Here is a 17,201-nt window from a genome sequence, read left to right as displayed (position 1 = left end):
GTGTGACAATTTTGCAAAAACATCTTCCAAAACGATCTTTCCACGAGAGAAGGTGCGCCCCAAGAACTTCAGGGTGGAAAGCACGTCACGCAGCCGAACGTCCACCCTCCCTCGCTAACCTTTCCGCCTTTCCCACCCCGCCACTCCCTCTCTGCTGCAGCCTCCAGCCAGGGGGCGTTTGTTTACGTGACGTCAGCCGTAGTAAGCAGTCCCCGCCCCCGTTTCCCTCTGGCCGCCTCGTTTCCCGCGCCGCGGCACTTCTCCCCTTAAAAGGACAATAGAGGCCTCGGGAGCGCGCGCGGCCGCCAGGCCTTCTCCCCTCCCAGCCCTCGACGCGCGCGCGCCCGTATGCAAATAAGTTCGATTCAGGAGAATTTTGTACCGGGAGACGCGCGTGCGCAGAGGGAAAGCGGAATCTACACCTTCCCGGCCAGCGGTAGCAACTGCAGAACTGCAGGAGACAATCTTTCTAGACAAGGCAGTTGAGGAGGAGGGAGCGATCGGAAGGGGGGGTTGGCTTGGCGTGCACTCCGCACCTCGGGAACGTTATTGCGCGTGGAACGGCTGCCTTTGGAAGGTGAGTGACTCTAACCATTACTCTGGTGCAAAACTGTCTCACGAGGCTTTGATTTCAGAGTGGGTTTTTTTTTTTCTTTTTCCTCTTTTCACCTCCCCCACCTCCCCCGGTCCTTCCACACAAATACGCACACACAGACGCACGCACAGGAAGTTTTGTCTTGGAGATGGCATTGCTGGGAGCAGTGTTCTCGTGATCTTCAAGCCCCGGGTTCTTTTGTATACACGTTTAGTGTGTCTTTTTTTAATTGGGAGGGTACTGGAGGCAAACCGAAAGTCTTGGGGTGGGGGAAGTGAGTGGAGGCTGCAGACGACTGAGGAGTCGCCGGAGTTGAGGGATCCACGTTGAAGGTGACAATGACTTTTCTCAGCCGTAGTGTTGTGTGGCGGAAAGGAGCTGGTGGCTGGAAGGCCCGAGAGAAAAACGACTTGCTGGCAACTGTGGAGGGGCCCCGGGGCTGGTGCATTCGCGTGGGCGCGCGCCCCGGGAGTGGTCGGGCGCCGCGGTTGAACCTCGTGGTTTAGTTTCGTTGCAGCCCCCGGCGCGTGTTTGAGAAGGGTGGACAATAAACGCCATTCGCTCGGAAACTTAAGTTGCCGTCTGCTGGCGGGCGTGAGGGGGTTTAAATCGGCCTTTTGGGTCAGCGCCCGGTGGCCGGAGTGCACGCGGCGTGGCGTTGTTTGCCGAACTCCGTAGGGATGCGGATGCGACAATGAGAGCAACACGCGGCCGCTTGAAGCAGCCCGGCTCCCCAATTCCTCTTCCCCCCGACCGCGCCCAGGCAGCGCGGGGGGCCCATGTGTCTGTGGAGCCTCAAGTTTTGTTCGCAATTTATTCACCTGTAGCGTAGATGTGGGCGCCTCGGCGAGGGCTTTCTGGGGCAGCCGTGTGCGGCTTAAGATGGCTAGTCAGAGCCAAGTTGACTTGGGGATGGAGGCAGCGGCGTTGTGTGCGCCGAAGGAGTGAGGGAACTCCGGAGGGCACTGCTTTTTGTGCTGAACATGACAGACCACGTGCTTGGGGCTGCGACCCCGGTTTTCGCCGGAGGTCAGTGTGAGTGTCCGGCTCCGGGCCGGCAGTGAGATGCGGGTGCTGTCGGGGCCGGCCGGCCGGCCGGCCGGCAGGACAATGTGATTTGCTGATGATGGCGTCTTGCCAGTTTAAAAAGCAGAGTGAAAGTCGCCAACTCTCCGCTGGTGCGGGGCGGGTAATCGGGCGTTTCTCATCAAGGACACTGAAAAACTTTGATTAAATGGGCTTGCTGCTGAGGGGAGGACGGGGGTACAGGCTCCGAGCTCTCGGGGCGCGGGGTCCGGACCCTAACCCGGGGTGATCGTCAAGTGTCTCTCGCCTCTGAGAAACAATCCGACATCCCTGATGCTGCACGTAGGCAGCGCCCGGCTGGACAGAAAACAAAGAGCTGCATGTGCCTGTGCGGGCCCCGCCGGCGCTGGGGTGGCCGCCCGGCGGAGGGCCGTGCGGGCCCGGCCCCCCGAACTTTGGGCGAGTTTCGAGAGGGGCTTTTGTCCCTCAGCTCCTCGCTGGGAAACTTTGGCGGCGCTGCTGGCGTGAGGTGCCATGCTGGTGCGCGGGGAGGCGGCGTGCTCCGCGCTCCGGGCCGGCAGGGAGGCGGCGGTCTCGGGGCCCCGGCGCTTCAGTACGGGAGCCGAGTGCCGCGACGGCCGAGGGGCCGGGAGAGCGTGGCCCCGAGTTCTTGGCCCGTTACCCGTGGCCCGAAGTCTGTGTCTGGGAGGTCTGTGGATTCGCCTTTGAAGTCGAACTGTTGCCATGTTTGAATTACGTCAGGGCAAAGCCATGAGGAGGAACAAGCCCCGGCAGCGCGGCGTGCGGGAGGCGCGGCCTGCGGGAGGCGCCGGGCGGGCGGGCGTGCGTGGGGGCCCGTTGTTCCGGCGCAGGTGAGGGAGGAGGCGGCAAGGGACGCGGGTCACCCCCTGCCGCCCTCGCCCCGGCGAGCAGCTTTCCGCAGGAACTTTCTTCCCGACCCAAGTTGTTCTATTTACCAACAAACCCACCGGGGAGCGTTTCTATTTGCTGCCCCGGTGCCTCTCGGCCGTCACCGCGTGCCTGAGGGGGAAGCGCGTTTGAGGGGTGCAGAGGGCCCCAGGAGGACTGGGGAGGCATCTTGCTGCTTTCTGGGAAGCGGGTGCGTGCGGCGAGCACCCCAACCCCCCGCAGTCGAGTCGTGGCCCGCACGTTGAGGGCGCCTAGCCCCGACGACACCCGAAAAAACCACCGTGGGGAAGTTTCGGGGCTCCCCGTTGTACAAAGGGAAGTGAGGACTGTGGCTGAATTGTGCGTGCCGCTGTTTTCTTTGTGTGTTTACGTGTGGGAGGGGGCTCCGGGAGGGGCGAGGTTTGTTTTGGTTGCGGGTGGGGTTGGTTTCTTGGGGTGGCAGGGCGGTGCAGTTTTTTCTGGTAACTAGACATAGTAGGTTTCTTTGTTTTTATTTTCTTCGTCTAACCTTGGCTAACTACAGACACTGGGAAGACTAGGAACTACTGATTACGCCAATACTGACCGTGTGCGAGGGAGTTTTACCCTAGCAGTACTCCCCCAGTTCCCACTCCTCACGTAGTCCTGAGGAAGGTTAAAAAAAAAAACAAAACCTTATTCTTCTAGTAATTAAAAATATGAATTTGACCTTGTCATTAAAAGTACCTTGAAAGCACCTGTTTTTGAACTGGAGTTTGCCAGACTTGGAAAGCCTTTTTAATAATGTAGGTCGCAAAACCGAACGCGTTTATTTAGGTGGTCAATCTAAATTAAATTAAAGTCTAGGAGTTTGTTTCTGATGGAATTGGAGAAAAGCCTGATGGTATTTAAAGTATATAACGATTTGGGGAAGGGGGAAAATCTCTCTTAGCCCTAAAGGTATGCGTGGCTCAGTGTTTGGTGATTGTTCCTTGCCGTTATCTTAGGATGACCTTGAAGAAGCTAGCTCGTGGTGAATTGGGCCTTTCTTGGAGATTTTATATGGTGGTTGGGGAGGAAGCTGCTAAGGGGGTTGACAGGGTAAAAGGCTATAGCTATAGCTATCCCTGCTAGCTGCTTCCTAATTCCCGTGAACTGGGTTTGACCTTTTGGTTACCCCTCTTAGATTTTCTTTTGGAGCCAACTTTTTTTTTTTTTTTTTTTTTTTGTTATGTGGCCCCAGGCATAGCTCAGAAATTATGCTGGTTTGACACATGGATGCTTCTTTGGTATTTGGGGTTTGCCTGCAGTCTAGACAACCGATAAGCAGCACCGGATCTGCAGCTTCTTTCCTGATTTCTCCCACATTTGGATAATGTTTAAGGGTTAGGATCTAAAAGTGATTGTTACCAAAAAATAATATCCTTAGATGCCACGCCCAAACAAAAAAACTACAAATTGCTCTTTTCATTGTTCTGATATTAAATAGACCTGTTTCTCCCAGGTTTTGGTTGACCAAAGTACAAATACTTAAGGGCAGCCAATTAAGTAACAATACATTTCTGAAGTGGGTAGAAGGAACATATCAAGAATATGAAAAACTTTGTATTTAATAACTATGAGTTTCTTTTGTGCAGTTATTTCTTTGGGCTATTATTAAAATGTGTTAAGAGATGTTTTTTAAGTACACTAAGATTCTTTGATTTGTTTATCTTGATTAGTATTTTATACCTGGGATACAGCTAGAATTTCAGTGTTCTTGGAGATTTCAAGTACAATAGAGCTTAATAGTTTCTGTTTTAAGTATCACATCATATGTGCAGAGGAGGTTTGATTTATCAAGGTGAATGAATGGAGAGTGGGAAAGACCTCCTTCCTTCCTTTTTGCATAACTTTTTTCAGGAGTTTGGAAATGAAAAGTTCAATAGGTTGTGTATTCTGGAACTTTGGTGGGCAGCAGGCCTCAAAGCTGCTGTCCCACAGTATTATTAACTGGATGGTCAGTTTATTTTCCCACTTGTAATCAGGGCCTGGAAAAACCTGGCTCTTGGGGCTTAGACTCCTGTAGATTTATGTCAGAAAAGCAATTTGAGAATGATTTTCTATGTAAAATCAGTTTTTCACTGGGGAAAGCCTAAGCTTATTTGAAATATAAGCCAACTTTGTATGCTGTGATGAGGACAAATTAATTTAACATGCTAACACATAGTAGGTTGCTTTAAAAATGCAACATTTTTTTTTTCCACTTAAAGGGAATGTAATTGGCTGAGAAAGAAGAGAACCCATTTGTTGAGGCATTAGGTTTGTTGTTTGGAAGTCTCAGGTTAAAATGCCTAGGTTTCAAAGCTGTTATCGTGTTAAATAAGTCACTTCATTGTCCAGTTTTCTCCTCTGCAAAACAGTAATAATAATACCTACTACATAAGGCTGTAAATAATTAAGCAAGTGATATGCTTGGTAAATACTGGCTGTTCTCATATATTTGGGAAGTAGACATTTTACAGGAGACAAAACTGAGGCCTGGGGCCAGTTACATTGCTGGAGGAAATAATTCAGTAAATGTTGAGTGGAAAGTATGAGTGTCTTTGGCCCTCTCCCCTACTTTCAGAAACTGGTTCTGGGAAGACACTGTCTTCTACACCAGGTTGCCTGTCCAATTTTGATTGAATCATTTTACAGCAAAAACTTGTGGAAATAGAGAAAACGCCATTCTCTTTCTTCCTGATTTCTCTTGTCCACAAGAGTCTTGGATTTTCCACACTTAGTTTTGACTCTGGGAGGTTACAAATTGAAAACGTTTCATTGTCTTTTGGCTCTTCAGTTTCTCTTTTAATTGAGTCTAACTAAGGTTTTCTGTGTTATGGAAATGATCTGGAAATGCATCTAGTCTAAGAAGGCAGTTTGTTTTCAAGGAAGGTTTTCTTTTTGCAACAGAAGTATGAGAGTTGCAACTGAACTAAAATAATTCATTTCTAGCTTTATATTGAGTTGTTTCCACCTATTACATAAGTTCGATTTGTCTTAATGTAATTTTAATTTGGTTCATGTTAATATATGCTGAGTTTAAATAGCTCTCGTTTTGAGATTTCATTTTGTTCCACACTATTCTCCTAACCTTTCCTTCCTCCCCACGTGCCTGCTTCAAATAAGCAAGAAATATTTTTCGGATTGTTATGAAAGCATTGAATTATTTTCTATTAGTCTTTTCTAATTAAAGTGATTCACTTGGTTAACATTCCCTGGAAATCTTTGAACCTTTTTTTCTACAAAAGTCTACAGACTAAATGTTAAAAATGACTCCATTCAAAGTATCAGTTTTCCAATACACTTCTTTATTGTGGACCCCATTTCCCATTCTGTGCGCTTAAGTATACTGTTCAGATCTGTTTTGCCTATCCCATTCTTCAGGCGTTAGCAAATTCTGCTTGTATCTGTGTATCATGTACAGGTAGCACCTGGTTGTAATATAAGACTTACAGTTCCTGCTCTGCAACAGTTTACCATTGAGAGGAGGAGGTAATAGAGCAAACAAGTGTGTAAAAATCCTGTGTTAGGTATTACAATACAGGTATAGACAGCTTTTGTTGGGAAAAAAAAAAAAAAATCATTTCCCGAGTTAAGAGGATGGAGGTAAAACCATCCCAAGACAGAGATAACAACCTGGGTAGAGATGTAGCTATTATTAAAGTTGGTTTGACACTCCTGGAATATCAGGATTCCAAGTTGGGAGCAGCTGGTAAGCAGGACCAGATCCTGAAAAGCTTTGCATTTCTTGCCAGGGAGTTTAGATATTATCCTGAAGTGCGTATTGATACCTTGAAAGAGATGATTAATGTTTGAGCTTTAGAAAGGGACCACCTGTTTGAAGGTCCTAAGGAAATCAGTTACAAGGCTCCAGCACCATAATGAGGAACAAATAGGCAGTGAGGACAGAAGGGACATGAACCAGAGAAGTGAAGGAAGAAATAGAATTTTTAAGTACTTAATAGTAGAAGCATGTTGGGGTCCATGCAGAGCCTGAGAAGGGAGAGTCCGGTTGACTTCCAGACTTTCTATGTGACTATATTGGTGATAACTAAGGTAGGTGAATACCAGAAGAACATCTTTGGAAGAGATTATAAAATTAGTGTAGAGTATTTCAAGGTTAGGACTTTCCAGCCCTTGTGTTGATGCTTTATAGGTACCATTCAGAAATGGAAGGGTCAGAGAGCTAAAGAAATTTTCTGAGGTTTGGGTTAGACCAGGTATATGCTACCATATCCCATTTCTTAATATTTTTCATAAGTTTGGAAACACCACAGCTTCACAGAAAAGAGTATGTTCAATTTCATGACCTTAAAATCTCCCTGAAATGACCAGATTCTTCTTTTCCCACAAACCTGGGCTTGAAAGAAAACCATCAGAAATCAGGGTTCTGTCCTCAGTTTAATCTGTTGGATATGTCCTGGGATAAATAGAGTTTATATTTCTATAATATGCAAGTCTTTTTTTTTTTTTTAAGATTTTATTTATTTATTTGACAGAGATCACAAGCAGGCAGAGAGGCAGGCAGAGAGAGAGAGAGAGAGAGAGAGAGAGAGAGAGAGAGGAGGAAGCAGGCTCCCTGCTGAGCAGAGAGCCCGATGTGGGGCTCGATCCCAGGACCCAGAGATCATGACCTGAGCTGAAGGCAGAGGCTTTAACCCACTGAGTCACCCAGGCACCCCTAATATGCAAGTCTTATAAATTTAAGGAAATAAATGGTATACAGACACTGGTATTTTCATATTCTTGCTTCACCAGCATCCCCGGAAAGTAGAAATAAGATTTCACTCTAATATTGCTGAGGGCAAATAAAGTTAGAAGTGACTTCCCATTCCGTTGTAAAGAGAAAAGCAGAAATAGACTCCAACTTGACTATTACAGTGCCTTTTTTTTTTTTTTTAGCAGACTCAATGGTAGTTACATTTCTTAAATGATGATAATCACCCCTTAGAAGCAGATAAATCCTATCTCCCTAATTTACAATTTTCTCATCCACTGGAGTCAGTCCTAATCTAGAATTGGAATACCCAGTGTTTTTTCACACTGTTAAAAATGGGAGGACCTAGTATTTTTTTTTTTTAATATTATCTAAAACTCAGAGACCTGGATTTTTGATTTTTATTTTTAACTTCGGCTATTTCAGTTGAAGACTTTATTTCTGAGTTTGACCTCTTTCCTGTAGGATGAGTTCTAGGCTCTTCTGCTAAGTGTGAATTCCACAGGCAACCTGGGTACATGTGTGAAGAAGCCATTGGCAAAGAAGTGGGGTCTATAACCCTTCCTCAGTTTTTTTTTTCAGCCAAGTTAAAATTTGTCCCTTAAAAGTGAACAGGTAAAGTAAATTCAAGATTTTTGGTGTTGCGATATGGATTGGTAACAGGGAGGTAAGAGGGAATAATGTTCAGTGGCTCCATGGCTTTCCTTAATCAAGGCTGATGAAACAGGTCTCATTGTGGGGGAACATTGCAACCAAGTGGCCTGGCAGCATGAGAACACAAAACACTCTTAGTCCTGTTTGACTCTGAAGTGTTGCTCCAGTTACACTGTTAGTGTTTACTGGACCCTGTACTTAGGTGATTAAAGATAGCATACCACTGACTAAAAATGGTGTCGAGGGTGACATTAACAATTAATTACAGCAACTAAAGGTTGCTTATAACTTTTGATCACGGGTATTTTTTCCGTGTTTATATCTCTTCCTTTCCCATCATCCTGTCATTTTAAAGTTCAACTCTAAAGAAATGCCATCTCCTTCACTTCAAAGTTGTCTTTGGTTGCTGGGTTCCCTTTGTCTTTATTCAACGCTGCTTCCTTCCCACTTTACAAATCTTTTGCTTGTCTCTTCTCCGCAGCTTCCTTCCCATCCTGCTCCATGTCTGTCCTGTACTCACTCTGCTGTGGAGTGTATTTCCTAATGTGTATCTCTCCATCTTGTGTCTTTGAGGAAGTTTGTTTAAGCTCTCTGGGCTCTTTCAGATCCCTCTTTAGTTAAGTCAAGGTGTGAGATGATACTAAGGTTTTGGGGGCGTGGTGCTGGAAAGAGGAAAGTGAAAGTAAGCTTCCTTCATCCTTGCTCCCCTCAGAGGCACTAGTTACTAGTTTTTAGAAAACAATTTTAAAAAGCCAGTTAAGGTCCCATTTCAAAAACACACAATGGGATTGTACTGTGTAACTGTTTGTTATTCAGTTTGTTTATTTTACAGAACAAGGTATCCTGGATAGTTCCCACGCTGTACATGTCACAAATCTGCATTCTTTTTAGGGGCTAGAACTGTATTCTGTAGTATGAAAACATCATAATTTAACCAATCTAAGAATCCACGGACATATAGGATGCTTCTAGTGTTGTGTTTTTTTTTTTTTTTTTTTTTTCCCTTAGGTCTATGTCCATTGGTTTCTAATAAAAGTGATGATTAGAAGCTGTAGAATTTTGGTCTATTGGAAATGAAAAACACTTTAGGAATTTTTTTTTGGGAGGTTGCATTTGTAATTATAATTACATGTTGCAATTGTAATTGTAATCAGAATTTCATCTCCCAAAGTGGCATGGACAAATTGTAACATTAACTATAAAGCTGACTTATCACCTTGGCATACATACTTCTCTTTTAGTTTTCTTCTATCCAGTCCATCCAGTGGCATTTTGTAGTTCTGAAAGGTATTTTTGGAAATTAAAAAAACGCTTTACTTCCTAAAAGGAATCTAGAAAGTGGAATTGGGGAAGTTATATTTAGAGGAACTATTGGTGTCCTTCAAAGTGTACCCAAAAAAGTGATCCTATTAGATGTTGCATTTATCATAAGAAGATAAATCTCTCTTTTCCTAAATGTTAAATTAATACCCTTGCAAGAGATAAAAGACAAGAATACTCTGTAGAATTAAGTTCTTCACCTCACTGTCTCCAATTCCATATTAAAAAAGCATACTAAAAGCTTTGATATTTGCATTTCACTATTCTTCATACTGTTTCCTGATTAAAGTCAAGTTTAAAAGGGGTTTAGTATTGTTAAAAGACCCTCTTTAAGGCTTGAATTATTATTTATCAGAAAACTTTTTATTTTTTTTTATTTTTTTTTATTTTTTTAAAGATTTTATTTATTTATTTGACAGAGAGAAATCACAAGTAAGCAGAGAGGCAGGCAGAGAGAGAGGAGGAAGCAGGCTCCCTGCTGAGCAGAAAGCCCGATGTGGGGCTCGAACCCAGGACCTGGGATCATGACCTGAGCCGAAGGCAGCGGCTTAACCCACTGAGCCACCCAGGCGCCCCAGAAAACTTTTTCTTAAATAGCATCCCTTCAGTATTAGCTATTGCTGTAAAGCTTCCTTTTCTTTCCCATTTATATTGTGTTGTACTCAGTGTACTTACCTTCTGCATGTTGAATTAAGTATAAAATAGATACCATCCCTGCTCTTTGGCTTTGTAATCTTGTTAGATTAGATTATAATTGGTCCTTTTGATGGGGCTCCAGGCTGACTCAGTTAGTTGAGTATTGGACTCTTGATCTCCGGGTTGAGTTTGGGCCCCATGTAGGGCACAGAGATTACTTGATAAATAAATAAAGAATAGAATTGGTCCTTTTGTATCCTTGACATACAGCATTGACCCCACCCTTTCCTTGTGTTAACACTAAGGTTGCATTCCCCATCTTTTAATTAATTTGATCATTGGATTTATGTGAATTGTGCAGCTTTAAAGTGGAAAAAAAAAAACCCAGAAATTAATCAGATGTTTAGAATTAATTGTTGCATTTTTTTAAAAATTCACTTTTTGTTGTCTGTGATATTTTGCCTATATGGTTAAACTTATTTCTCTTACGGTTTTTGCTGACTTAACTGTTAACTTTAATCTTTTTAACTTTGGGAGATTGAATTAAGTTGGACAGAACAGTAAAAATTTGTGGCTGTTTGGCTGACAGCAGCCAAAGAAATAATGTTAATGAAAGTGCCTTATGAAACATGAGATGCTGTATAAACAACAACTTAAAAAAAAAAACAACACAGCAACTTGTTAAAAAAGTTTAATCACATTTATTGAGTACCTGTTAAGTGACGGGGATTATTTAAAGGCTGAGGTTACAAAGATATACAAAGACAGAATTCCTAACCCAGTCTGTTTTCATTTTTAAAACAAGCTTTTTGAGATATAATTCACACACTGTAAAATTCACTCTTTAAAAGTGAACAAGTCAGTGGTTTTTAGTATGTTTACAGAATTCTGCAACCATCACCACTGTTCTAATTTTAGAAGACAAATGGTAGCTTTTAATAAGCATTTTAAATCTTTCCTGATTTTTGGCTTTATTTCAAAGCTTAATTTTCTTCTGCTTTCCCCACACACTTAAGAGCAAGATTGTATGGTGTCCACTCTCTTCTGTAATTATTCATCAATTAGGAAGCAGATGGTATTAGCTTCCGTCTGTGAAAACAGTGTGGAATGATGTGACTCCTGTGAGAATAGATGCAAAAGTCACAAATAGTTTAATAGCTTACAGTGTCATTTGAACAAATAAAATAAATTGTTCTGGAGGAATCATTTAATATTGCACAAATGTGGGACTAGGAAAGAATATCCTAGGAAATTTCTAGGAATATTCTAGGAAAGAAATATTCTAAAGAACCACCAGGTTTGTTGAAATAACAGAAATTCCAGGTTTAAAATCTAGTTGTGTTACACCTACCTACCACCTTCTCTATAAATACAAAAAATAAGTTGGTTTTAGAGCCATTTTTTGTCCTCTTCCTCCAGACAGTGGGTAGGTTTTATAGGGTTGTTGTTTTTTTTGTTCTGTTTTGTTTTTTAAAACATTAGTGGATCTCTAGATTCTGTGAAAATGCTTTCATTAATTTCTGGGCTCCCCAAAGCGCAAAATGGTTAAACACCAACCACTGCTTAACTGGGTTGCTGTAAACAAAGCCCAAAATGAAACCCCTGTGTATTTGCTGCAGATTCCAGGTGCCTCCCAAGTGCAGGAATAAGCTCAGAAAAGGTTTAATAGGTTTAAGTAATCCATTAAAAGGTTCATACACCTCCTGTGTGTCGGGGCAGGCGGGTGCCTTGCACCTTACTGCATTTAGCGCTGCCCAGAAAAGCAGGGACACCCCTCTCAGACACTGAAGCAGAATTTTATCAGGATGAACATAAGATTTCAGAGCTGTGTAAAGGATTGTCAGTCAGAAGATATCAGGCTATTTTATTTTCCCCAATTCCTAAAAAAATATTACTCAGTCTGAAGAATGGGATGTCTTGTGGGGACTGTTGGGTAAGTTTTGTGGAGATCCCCACCAACAAAAAAATCATATTGAAGATGAACACTTGATTCACAATAGCTGCTTATAAAACGGAAGGCCTCAGTATTTAGCTATAACCCTAACATTCCTTAAAAGCTTGCCCATGCAGTAACTGGCACAAACTGTGTTTCTTGGTCAAATCCAGCCTTGGTGAAGGTAGTTGCTATCTTGGAGATAATCCAAATGCTGTATGGTTTTTTTTTTTTTTTTTTTAAGATTTTATTTATTTATTTGACAGAGAGAGATCACAAGCAGGCAGAGAGGCAGGCAGAGAGAGAGGAGGAAGCAGGCTCCCCGCTGAGCAGAGAGCCCGACGCGGGGCTCGATCCCAGGACCCTGAGATCACAACCCGAGCCGAAGGCAGCGGCTTAACCCACTGAGCCATCCAGGCGCCCCTGCTGTATGGTTTTGATGGCATGTTTATTTGTGGAGAGGGAAGGGGATTGTGAGTGGAGAGATAGGAATCTGTTGTAATAGGATTTGGTCTGTGTATTAAGGGAATGAACTGGCCTTTCTTGCTGTACTTCCTTTGTCCTTGCTGAGAAGGGAGGCTGAAGTTTCCTAGAGCTATTGATGAAGCTGGCCACTGTAAGAGGAAGTGTGGACTTTTAACCTTCTTGATGGTAATGGAGAATGTTAGGGGAGTTTGGAGAACCCACAGGTTAGTTGTGAGAGCTGGAAAGAGTCACGTAACATTTTTGTCTCAAAACCGAGGAATATACCATCATTTTCTTTAGGACATTTTCTTTTATTCATTCATTCTTTCTGTCTTTCCCTCTCTCTCTCTCTTTCTTTTGAAGATTTTATTTGTTTGACAGAGAGCGCAAGAGAGCACAAGCAGGGGGAGTAAGAGAGGGAGAAAAAGGCTCTCCTCTGAGCTGAGCAGAGCAGAGAGCCCAATGCTGGGCTCAATCCCAGGACCCTGGGATCATGACCTGAGGTGAAGGCAGAGCCTAACTGACTGAGCCACCCAGACACCCCTCAGGACATTTCTTTTCATTTATCATTTGGGCTTGTTATTTGGAGAAAAATCTGTATCTCATTTCACAGGCCTTACTACACCTCTTCCTACTGTGTAGAGTATTTTCCTCGTTTTTTTCCTCTCAAAAAAAAAAAAAATTCCCAAGTGCTTCATTTAACAAAAATAATCAACTAAGGATATTTTGTTTTCTTGTTTTAACAATTCTTAAATTGAAATAACTGTTTATTTTTTTTTCAAAGATTTTATTTATTTATTTGACAGAGATCACAAGTAGGCAGAGAGGCAGGCAGAGGGGAGGAAGCAGGCTCCTTGCTGAGCAGAGAGCCCGACATGAGGCTTGATCCCAGGACCCTGGGATCATGACCAGAGCTGAAGGCAGAGGCTTTAACCCACTGAGCTACCCAGCCACCCTGAAATAACTGTTTAGGCTTAATTATTGAAGTGCATCAGTGGCCTTCTGCCTGGCCCCCATCTCCCTTCTTTGCCTGCCTCCCCCACCAACAAAAACATTTAAGAAGAAGACTTGATAAATAATAGCCCATTTTTAAAAGGAAAACTTGAGTGTTTAGTTGTTTGCTAATAAAATTAAAAAAAAAAAATCCTAAATCATCTGTCCGTATTTCAGAATCCCTCAATCTCAGACACATAACACAGCATGGGTTATTTGATTATTTCTGTGAATTGCTTTTGTAAATACTTCCTCTGGTGTACTAACCAGAATTGAGATGGAATGGGGATCAGACAGATCATCCAAAGACATACCAAAGTTGTTGTTTTACTCCTATTTATTTCAGTGTGTATCTAAAAGATCTTTAAAAGGATGGTGTTCTGTGGTTTGACTCCTAAAACTATGGGTACCAGTCTACTTGGTATTAATAATGTTTTTCTTATTGATACTGTATGTGATGCTTTTGTGATTTATAGTTGGATTCTTAACACTTGCCCGTTGGGATTTAGTTTCTATATTCATTGACTTTTTAGTCTCTCTCTGATGGGACACCATAAAAGAACACCAGATGTTCTGGTGAAACTGTCTCTTGGTTTGGATATTCTAAATTTCTTCTAAGGTGGGTATTTACTGCCAGCTACATTTTTGCTACATGTAAGCTCTAGAGCTGTTCCTTCCTTCCTTGCTTGATACTGAGATGTTTTTCATCATGAGAATCACAATTTATCTCACCTGCATTTCTTGGACTTCTGCCTCTCAGTATTGATTACTGCTCTCAGGGACAGGTCTTCATAGAAGAGCTGTCGGGAAATATGAGCTTGTTTTTAATTAATCTTAATAATTTATAAAATTATTATTCTTGAATCCTGACCCTGGATTTTTGTGAATTTTACATCCTCCTTGCAGTAGTTTGAATTCAGAGTCAACTTGTTGGCTTAGAACTTCCCATTTATCACAGAAGAAATCCCCTTTAACTTCCATAGGGCAGAGTATTGTGGGTTGATGCATATTGAGCTACTTGTGTTCTTAGTATCAAGTAGTGGTCATGGTAAATGCTCAAAACTTCCCCAGCAGGGAATCATATACATGCAAAGGCGCAAAACAGAAGGGCAGGTGCCTTACCTTAAATTTTAGGATGTGTCCTTCATTGTGTAGGATTCCATCATTTTATAGTGGGGAGAGTTTGTTATATTTTCTACTTAAAAGTTGATTTTTAAAAAATGCTTCCCTCCCCTCATTTTTGGAATGAGTGTTGCCAAGAGGGTAAAAGGAGGTGTTGTAGAGGCCTTGTTAAATAACTGAGCTATTTTGTGTGGTGTTTTTTTTTTCTTCAGTTTCTTTTTTCTAATTAATGTATAATGTATTCTCTGTGTTTTATACACTTGCCATGCATGCTAGTGCCAAGAATGGAGGTAGATCGAGGAGGTCTTCCCCAGAGCCCTCCTGTCTGGCTTGGTCATGTACTATCAAGTTGTTGGGAGTGGGGTGGAGCAGAGAACTCTCTTTTAATGGTTCCTTGTTACAGCCCTCAACAAAGCTGTGTCAATTCCCTTGGCTTTACAGACTATTGCCCAGAAGAAAAGATGTTTGGTTTTCACAAGCCAAAGATGTACCGAAGTATAGAGGGCTGCTGTATTTGCAGAGCGAAGTCCTCCAGTTCTCGATTCACTGACAGTAAACGCTATGAAAAGGACTTTCAGAGCTGTTTTGGGTAAGATCATCTGATGTTTTTACCATTCTTAAGGTGAAAAAGATCACAGCTTACGAAATATTTCCGAGCAAGGCAGGCAGTTGGAGTAATGTGCTAATAAATTAAATCACTGCATTCTCATCTAGGCTATTTTAAGGTTCTTGCTTTGAAAACGGATCAAACAATACCACTTACTCTTTTCCAGATTATAAGGAACTACCAAATCGGAAGCCCCTTAGTTATACCAAACAAACTCATTTTTAACTTCAAGATATATAGAGAGACTTTACTCTTATTTTCTCTTAATAGTGGTTGTTCTCCAAGTTTTCTGTTCTTTGTGTTGTTTTTCTAAATTATGGAAATGTATTTTAACTCAGCCTCCTGTGGATAATAACAGGACTTAATGTTCTGCCCTGAAGTCTGTCGGGGTATGTTTCATTTTATGATTCTGTTCTTCATTTATCTTTTTTTTTTTTTTTTAAGATTTCTTTATTTATTTTGAGGGAGGGGAAGAGAGGATCTCTCTAGGAGACTCCCCACTGAGCGCACGCAGTTGGTGGGACTCCATCCTGCAGCCCTGAGATCATGACCTGAGCTGAAATTAAGAGTTGGATTTCATGGTTGCCTGGATGGCTTAGTCATTAGGTATCTGCCTTCTGCTCAGGTCATGGTCCTGGGGTCCTGGGATCGAGCCCCGCATCGGGCTCTCTGCTCAGCATGGAGCCTGCTTCTCCCTCTCCCGCTCCCCCTGCCTGTATTCCCTCTCCCTCTCTCACTCTCACTCTGTCAAATAAATAAATAAAATCTTTAAAAAAAAAAAAAAAAGAAGAAGAGTTGGATTTCAACTGACTGAGCCATGGGGGTGCCCCTCATTTATCTCTTGAAAATAAACCTCTGGTTAATAAAATGGAATTTACTTTCTGACAAGTGCTTGGATAAAATACTCACTGTTGAACCATTTCCCATGTTAGAAGTTATTTTTACCACTTCTCTTTTTTTATCAAAATACTTGTTGAATTTTTATTTGTAAATCCTGGATTTTGTAATTATTTTGAAGGTTGTCAAAGAGTTTCTCCGGACCTTGCCTTTTTAAATTACATTTTTCTCCTAATGTTTCCAGTGGTATACACGATAAACGTTACCAGTATTTTTTTGTATGTATTTATAATAGTGCACTAAATGAAAGTTCTTCAAAGACAGAATTTAAAAAGAGCTTGGTGACTAGTCCTATAGATCCCCCCCCATGCAGATGCAGTCATTTGAAAAAACTACAGTGCCTCCGGTTATGTGTCTAAAACTAGAATATCGTGATACATTAGTTTACTTAAAAGGTGGCATTTTGTTGTTTGTGGAAGTACCTACACACTTGAAAAAGATTAATTGGACTACATTGTTTGAAACCATGGTGACCAGAATCTCCTCTAGGTCTTAAATTTTACTATTACTTAACTTTTAAAATGTTATTTTAGAATGACCAAATTGCAGTACGTAGAATGAATGGTTCATTGGATCAAGGAGTTAATTATATTTATAAAATGTAACAATGGAACGGGATCACCCAGGACAATTAGAAATTACATCTATAAAGTATAATTGGGTGTATTTTTTTCTAAAAGAAATGTAATTGCATGAATTTTTCTCTCCCTCCCCAACATTTTATTTTTTAAGTAATCTCTCTACCCAATGTGGGCTCGAACTTATAACCTAGAGAGCAAAAGTTCTGTGCTCTACCAACTGAGCCAGCCAGGTGCCCCTGCATGACTTCTTTAATGTAAATGATGAAACTAACAAAGGTTTGGTTGTTTTCTTATCAGGTTGCATGAGACTCGTTCAGGAGACATCTGTAATGCCTGTGTCCTGCTTGTGAAAAGATGGAAGAAATTGCCAGCAGGATCAAAAAAAAACTGGAATCATGTTAGTTCATCTTTTGTCTTTCTCAGTTATACTTTTTTTTTTTTTTTTTTTTCTGGTTAGCAAATGTGGCTCATTTTTATTTTCTTCTTTATACTTTCAGCATTTGAAATTGTCCACAGCTCAATAGTTTTAGCAATATTTGAATATGAAAGCCATGCCCACCCATTTTGAACATATTGGCAAAATACAGAAAAATCCTGGAAAGAAAGAAAATATCACTTACAGTGTCATAATTTCTCCATCTTTGTTACTCTTCGTTTAAATTTATAAAGTACAGATTCACATCTAAATGAATGGTCCCCTAGAATTGTTCAGTGTACAGCATGGACAGCCATATTCAATCGTC

At 41.9% G+C, this 17,201-nt stretch overlaps 1 protein-coding gene across 4 annotated transcripts in view; it reads left to right on the top strand.

Annotated features, from left to right (window-relative positions):
* The first annotated feature begins 400 nt into the window (after positions 1-400).
* Positions 401-17,201, top strand: part of SINHCAF (SIN3-HDAC complex associated factor) — a 32,983-nt gene continuing 16,182 nt past the window's right edge. Inside the window, exons 1-3 of one of the 4 annotated variants that reach the window (XM_047742115.1) lie at positions 401-577; positions 14,815-14,962; positions 16,756-16,855. In XM_047742115.1, the coding sequence (XP_047598071.1) occupies positions 14,835-14,962; positions 16,756-16,855 (228 nt within the window). In that variant the 5' untranslated portion in view covers positions 401-577; positions 14,815-14,834. The other 3 variants (XM_047742117.1, XM_047742118.1, XM_047742116.1) reach the window with 3 other exon arrangements.

The sequence above is a fragment of the Lutra lutra genome, chromosome 8, assembly GCF_902655055.1.
Source record: "Lutra lutra chromosome 8, mLutLut1.2, whole genome shotgun sequence".
NCBI classification, from domain to species: domain Eukaryota; kingdom Metazoa; phylum Chordata; class Mammalia; order Carnivora; family Mustelidae; genus Lutra; species Lutra lutra.
This window is presented reverse-complemented; position numbering and strand designations above follow the sequence as displayed.